At 59.0% G+C, this 7,102-nt stretch overlaps 1 protein-coding gene across 1 annotated transcript in view; it reads left to right on the top strand.

Moving 5' to 3' along the window:
- The first annotated feature begins 776 nt into the window (after window positions 1-776).
- The window catches only part of HIF3A (hypoxia inducible factor 3 alpha subunit), a 25,568-nt gene continuing 19,242 nt past the window's right edge, over window positions 777-7,102 (top strand). The window contains exons 1-3 of the mRNA XM_011367911.1: window positions 777-808; window positions 5,668-5,858; window positions 6,814-6,959. Of these exons, the coding sequence (XP_011366213.1) occupies window positions 783-808; window positions 5,668-5,858; window positions 6,814-6,959 (363 nt within the window). The 5' untranslated portion in view covers window positions 777-782. The remainder of the gene's footprint in view (window positions 809-5,667; window positions 5,859-6,813; window positions 6,960-7,102) is intronic.

Below are 7,102 nucleotides of genomic sequence, written 5' to 3'. Positions count from 1 at the left end.
GTCGGCTGTGGATTAGCGCCCCGTGGACACACACACACACACACACACACACACACACACACACACACACACCCTGCGCCTATCCGATCATAATGCTGTCACCACCCCTGGCCACTGGGTACGCCCTCCTTACTTCACTAGTAGAAAGAGACCATTTCTCTGCTCTTTTTGAATGTGGGTGTGGTTGAAAAGGGAGTTTGAAAGGCAAGGAGGCAGAGACGGTGCCAGACTGGAGGGGTGGGGACAGGAGGACAGAAGATCGCTGCTGGGGACGGAGAGGGGATGGTGGGGTCCAGAGGTGGGGGTGGCGAAGAGAAGCGAGGGACTCGGTGGATAAGGCAGGGGAGACGGAGGAGACAGAGCTGACAACTGGAGGGGGTGGGATTGGAGGTCGGAGGGGCCCGACGGCGGGTGGGGGCTGGAGGCTCGGGGCTCGGTTAACTGGGTGGGTCAGAAGAGGGTTGGTGTCAGACGTCGCGAGAGAGGCTGGGCGAGGCAGGCGACAGTGCGGAGAAAGTAGGCAGCAGGGGGCGTGGCTGTGTGTGTGTGTGTGTGTGTGTGTGTGTGTGTGTGTGTTCCACGCCGTGCCCCCTCCGCCTTACCAATCTCGGTCTCTAGTCCGGGCTCTTTCTCGGAAGTGACAGACTGGTCGGCCAATCAGAGCCGTGGGCGGGGCGCAGCGCAGCCAATAACGCAGCGGGGGCGGAGCTGGGGAGGGGGCGCTCCGGGCAGGGGAGGGGGCTAGGGGCCTGCAAGGGCTCCCGAGCCGCGACGCGCGAGCCATGGCGCTGGGGCTTCAGCGCGCAAGGTACTGGGGTTCCGGGGCAAGAATGATGAGAATTGGGGGGCTCTTCTTCGGGGACCCCTGAGCCGGGTGGGCATGCGTGGGCGCAGCGCAAGGACGCCCCGGGACGCGCGGTTGGAGGCAAGTCCCCGCCGCGTTCTCCACCCTAGGGGGTTGCCCGGGAGTGGGTTTCCCCAAGTCCCCGGCTGCCCCGCCCCTCTAGCCAGTTGCCACTTCAGAGTCGTGATCCCCGGATTTCTCCGGCTTCAGCTCCCCGCCTGGTTGGGGGTATGTTGCACTTGAGCAGTTTCTGGGCTTCTGGGGCGGCGTTTTCCCTCCACATATTGACCCTCTGGTCTCTGAACCCCCAGAATTGAGGTTGTGCTTTGCCGCCAGACTCCTGAAATCCTAATGAGATGTGGGATAGCTACCCACAAATTGAGCCTTCCCAGATATAGGGACACCTGGGAATGGGGAGTCAGCTCCTGAGTGCAAGAGAAGAGAGATCCCCTTTCACTGGACGCTCCCTCACTCTGTCTTCCAAACTTAGGTGCCCTAGAAATAGGCAGAGGGGATTCTCTTCCAGAAGCTACCTGGGACCCTCCCCGGGGACCTTTCTGTATCTTTTCGGAAGGTAGGGTCTCCTCCTTGAATAACAAGGAAACAGCCTGACCCGCTTGCCGAAGTTAGCGCCTTCTCCCACTCCTCCGCCCCGCCCAGCCTCTGTGACCATGGGGACGGGGGCGCTCGAGCCTTATTTTGGGAAGACCCCGTGAAGAGAGCTGTGATGGGAGCGCCCCTGCCGCCGTGCCCAGCAGGGCCATCCTGGGCGGAGGGTGGGGGTGGGCGTTCGGCTCCGGCCAGGTGCAGATTGCTGACCGCCGCGCGGAACCTGTGCTCTGGCTCCACCCCCAAGGGTCCTATCTGGTCGTGTTTTCATGAGGGCCCCGGAAAATGTCCCAGACCCTTGGTTTTCCCTGTCCAATCTGAGGCGTCCGGGAAGCCTCACCCCCTCCCCTCCTCCCTGGCTTCAAAGGTCTGATTGGATCCGTCACACCCCCCAACCTGCCCTCTCCAGTTCTATTTCCGTCTCTGGCTCGGAGCCCACCAGGGAACTCCATCCCATCGCTTCTGGGCCACCCCAGGCCCAGCCCCTCCCAGCGCCCCCTCCTGGCTGGGTAGGGGCCCCTCTTCGCTAAGCTGGGGTGCTCCCCACCTCTACCCAAGGCCAGCCCTTTCCTGTAGTGTCATCCGAGCACCATGCACCACCCACTTATAACTCGCACCCGGATCTCGGCCACACTCCATCCCCTCCTGCACCCCTAGGATGTCACTTGGGCCAAAGGGGGGCCTGGGCGATGGTGAGTGGGCCCCCCACATCCCCTCGCCCCTTCTTTTCTTCCAGCTAGGGTTTATTGCCATCCCGCCCCAGTTAGAAATGTTCTTAGAATGTTCCTGTTGGGCGCAGGGCCCCAGGTGACCCCTAGGTTAGAGGGTCCCCATAGAAGATAGGACTTTTGGTATGGGCACCCCGTGCTGGATGCCATGTCCTGGGGAATGAGCAAATCAGGGAGCAGAGAGGCTCACACTAGCCCCCACCCAAAATCTCTTCTCAAATCCAAACCCTGCCTCTGGCCTTTATGGCCACCTGGCCTCTCAGGCCACCTGGGTAATGCCAAGAGGAATCCCTGCCCAGGTACAGCGCCCCCAATCCGCTACGCTTTTTACAAGGCCCCTGATATAATACCCAGCTGATGTCAGAAGAGAGGCCAGGAGCAGCTCTGAGTGTGGGCCAGGGTCTCCCCACTTTCTCCGGGCCTCTGCTCATGGGTGGTCAGTTGTTCTGGACAGGGAGGTAGTGGGCTTCTCCCTCTCCTGGTTGGGGGAGGAGGGCATCGGGCCCCAGTCCCCATTTTCGGGCCTCACTCTGGGGCCTCCCGGCCCTGGCCACACCCCCTGTTCTCTGCTGGAACACAGAGGAAGGGTGGCAGGGTTCCAGCTGCACGTCCCAAGCTGGGCAAAATGCCAGGGGGCTGGGCCAGGACTGGGCACAGGGCCAGCTGGGGAGACTGTCCAGCTGGGGCAATCTGGAAGCAAAGGGGTAGGACAATGGGAAGGGTCTGAGGCTACTGGGCAAAGGAGAGGCAGGACAGGGGCCCCTTGGGTGGGCACACCCACCGAGGCACGGCATTTTAGAGCACAGGCACCTAATGTCAGGGTTCACATCCCAGCTCACCCGCTTCCGGGCTGTGTGGCCTGGTGCCAGTGACCGCCTCTCTGAGCTTGTTTTACATCCTGGAAAAATAGGGGTCATGCCTCCCTCCCTCCCACCCCCGCGCCACATCAAGATGGAGAGCAGTGAGGGAACAGATCCCTTGGCAGGACCCCCTGGTGGTATGCAATAAACTCCGTCCCGAGTCAGTCCGAGTTCTGGGTAGAACTAGACAGACCTGGTTTTTGGCGCTGCTGGCGAAAAGCTGCGTGTCCTCGGGCAAGTTCCATCACCTCGCTGAGCTTGCTTGCTTGGGAGGAAGATGGGGGAAATGCTGGTAGATACCTGGTCAGACTAACTGAGAAGCCCTGAGCATCGGTGGGCGTTGGCGGAGGGCGCGGGATGCCACTGGCCTGCTGCACAGGGTTGTGGAAAGGGTTTAATGGGGTCTTGAGCTCCATGATCGTTCAGTACACTAAAGCTACCGTTACTATTACTATTGCTATTCGTTAGTCTTCCCAAGGTGCTTGTGTGAAACTCATGTATGTAACTGCACACACGAGACCATGGGGTTACCACTGAAACCCCCAGTTTCTTTGGTTTCCAAGAGGCCCCTAAGCCTTCCGCCCCTGATGCGGACATGGGGGCGGGGGGCAGTAACCTTTATAGAGCACTAATCGACTGCTAGGTCCTCTTCTAAGCCCTTGACATATATTAACTCATATTAACTCATTTAACCCTGTGAGGTTGGTGGTTATAATGCTCAGGGAGGCTGTGCAACTTGTCCAAAGCCACACAGCTAATTAGCAATGGAGTCGAAATTGGAACCTTGAACCAGAGGAATTAGCCCCCACTCTGTTGAATGGGAAAGGCCAGAGACCCAGGAGTTAGCGAAGCCAGCTAGAGGCCCACATTTCCTGTCAGAGAACAGGCTGGGAGCGGGAAGGTCCACTGCAGCCACCAGCTGGCTCCTTGGAGGAGGGAGAAGCCTGCCACAGAGAAGATTACAGAGCTCAGCTGCCCAGGAGGTGGGGGCCGGCCCCACGCCTGTCCCTGTTCCCAACCCCTGTTCCTTCTGCGGGGGGGAGGGCAGCTCAGTGGGGGCCCACCCACCCCCAACCTCCGGGCAGGAAGACAAACAGGGCTGGAACAGAACCAGAACAGGACAGGACGGAATGTCCTTCAGGCAGAGCAGGATTGGAGGCCCCTGTCCGCCCCCACCAGCCAGAAAGGAGGGGATGGGGGTGATCGCTGGCTCCCTCCACCCTCCACCCAGCCTGCCCCCTTCTGTACCTCCCAGCTGCACTGAAGTTTCTTCCCTCCTGCAGCCAGACAGGACAGTCCCCACCCCTCTCCCCATCCTGCCTGTGGGTGGGGCTGCAGGTCTGCAGCTTGGGAGTGAGTTGATGCCACCCCCAGAAGTGGCCTCTGGTTTCTAGGAAGGGACTGACTCCCCTCACCCCCTAGAGTTCTGCTTCCTGGGGGTGGGTCAAAAGGAAAGAATTAAAATCGTGGAAGCTTATTGTCCGAGTTAAGATCCCGGCTCTGCCAGTTCCTGGCTTTGTGACTTCCTGAGCAAGACTTCTGGGATTGAATAAGTACACACGGGCAGAGCACAGTGTGGTGCAGTGTCAGAGACACAAACGCTTAGCAAATTATAGCTGCTTACTGTTAATGGTTTAATCAATATTATATAGATAAGAATATATATGCTATATATAATATACTCTTTAAAAAAAAAAAAAGAAAAAACCTATAGCGTTTGGATTCAGACAGACCTGGAGCTTGACCCTTCAAACAGTGGCAGAAATAGGGAAAAGAAGCGCCGAAACCTGGAGATAAACCCAGAGCCAGAGACACAGAGAAAATGAGAGCGTTCAAATCCTGGCTTCGCTCCTTCTGGGCAAGCGCGGTGCCTGTGTCTTCATTTGTCCCACAGGGATAATTACCTTCCTTCTAGGGTCGTCTGAGCTCTAAATGGGTTAATGGAAGTAACACACATGGCACAGGGACTGACATAATAGTAAAAGCTGGATAAGTGGCAGATATTTCTGACAAAATGATATACATCCTCCTACTCCCAAACCGGCTGGCAGAATTCAGGCATTTGAAGTGGATTAAAGGGCAGGGGTGAGTGGTTAGCTGTTGGCTGGACAGAGCCCTCCCTGGTGGGGCCCCCGTTGGTGGGTCGTTGGACTTTGAGATCTGTGCTCCAAGATTCTGAGGACTCAGCTCAGCTGAGGAGGGGGAAGGTCGGGAGAGGGGGTTCTGAGGGGCTATGTAGGGCAGGGGGCCTGGGAGGCCGCATGCATCTTCGTGCTCCTTCCCTTCCCTGGCTCTGGGCCAGCTGGGCCAGCCCCCCTCCCAGCAGGAGGCCTCCCTGTCCCCCAGGCGTCCCAAGCCAGGGAAGGAACAGTAGATAAGTCGGGGAGGGGACAGAGCGGGCCCTGCGAGGCACAGGAGCGCAGCAAATGGGCTGACGGGGAGACAGATAAAAACCCGAGGCTAAGAGCGGCTCCAGAGGAGAGCCCTTCCGGGCCCAGAGTGCTCTGGGAATGCTCCCGGACCACACAGCGAGCCTGGGCCCCATGTGGCAGCACCCCACGTGCTTATCCCCTCCACCTCTTTCCCTTCCCGAGGCACCACCAGTAATTGCTGCCCATGCCCGCAGGTCGAGCACAGAGCTGCGCAAGGAGAAGTCCCGGGATGCGGCCCGCAGCCGGCGCAGCCAGGAGACCGAGGTGCTGTATCAGCTGGCACACACGCTGCCCTTCGCTCGCGGGGTCAGCGCCCACCTGGACAAGGCCTCCATCATGCGCCTGACCATCAGCTACCTGCGCATGCACCGCCTCTGCTCCGCAGGTGAGCCCCGTCCCTGGGAATTCCCACCTTGGCGAAGCTCCGCCCTCGGAAAGCCGCATCCCAGGGAGGCCCCTCCTCTGGGAATCCGCGTCCGTCCAAGGCCCCGCCCCCCGATGTCTTCCCAGCGGAGCCCCAGCGTCCCTGGAATCCACATCCCCGGTGAGGCCCCGCCCCCTCGGGTTCTGGGCCAGTCGGAGCCCAGTTCCCTAAGAAGTCTATCGCTTGTGAGGCCCCGCCCCTTGGAATGCACCCTTGGGAAGCTCCGCCTCCTGAGAACTCCCAGGCTTACTCCCTAAAGCGCCTCAACCCTTAGGATCTGGTCCCCTGGGAGACCTTCTCTTGGGTCGCTGCGAGGCTTCGCTGCCCAATTTTTAATTATTTGAGGGAGTCCCCATTCTCCTCCTCAGCTCCCTAGTTCTATTTTTTGTCCCCCTCGTAGTTATCTCTTTGAATTCACACCCAGTTAGAATTCCACTCTACAGGAGGCTTTGACACACACAGACAGACACACACACACACTCCCTTAGAGCCCCAGGACCCTGAAGAGGTTGTGCTGTGGAGAAAATGAAGTCATCCTCCAGCAGGCTCTGCCCATTAAACTTCCCTGCCCCATAGAACTTTACTTCTCTGCGAGGAGAATTCTGACTCCTGCTAAGCCCTGGCCCCTTAGAATTTTGACCCCTGGGAATTCCACTCCCTTAGAATTTTGTCCTCCTAAGATTTCTGGTCCCTTGGGAGACCCCTACCTCTTTAGAATGCTGTCTCCCCAGAAGGCCCTGCTCCCTGAGAATTCCAATCCTTAGTGGCCCTGCCTTCTTCCTTGGGACTCCAAGCCACTGGGATGTGGCCCCCTCACCTGGGGGTAGCTATCTGAGTAAGGGAAGGCAGAGGGGGGATAGCCAGAGGGGCCCATGGCTGACTAGAGATGCCCCATCCCCCCTGGCCCGGACACCAGGGGAGTGGAGCCAGGTGGGAGCAGGGGGTGAACCATTGGATGCCTGCTACCTGAAGGCCCTGGAGGGCTTCGTCATGGTGCTTACCGCCGAGGGAGACATGGCTTACCTGTCGGAGAATGTCAGCAAACACCTGGGCCTCAGTCAGGTGAGAGGAGCTGCCTGCTTTGTGCCTGGTCCATGCAGGTGATGCTGGGATACAGAGGCGACCAGGACCGCCTTAGCCCTGCCTTTACGGGGCTTACAGTACAGAGGGAGACAGACGTGTCACCAGGCAGGAAGACTCAGAAT

The sequence above is a fragment of the Pteropus vampyrus genome, unplaced genomic scaffold (assembly GCF_000151845.1).
Source record: "Pteropus vampyrus isolate Shadow unplaced genomic scaffold, Pvam_2.0 Scaffold138, whole genome shotgun sequence".
In the NCBI taxonomy this organism is placed as follows: Eukaryota; Metazoa; Chordata; class Mammalia; order Chiroptera; family Pteropodidae; genus Pteropus; species Pteropus vampyrus.
Note: the sequence above shows the minus strand (reverse complement) of the source record. Positions and strands in the feature narration are given on the sequence as shown.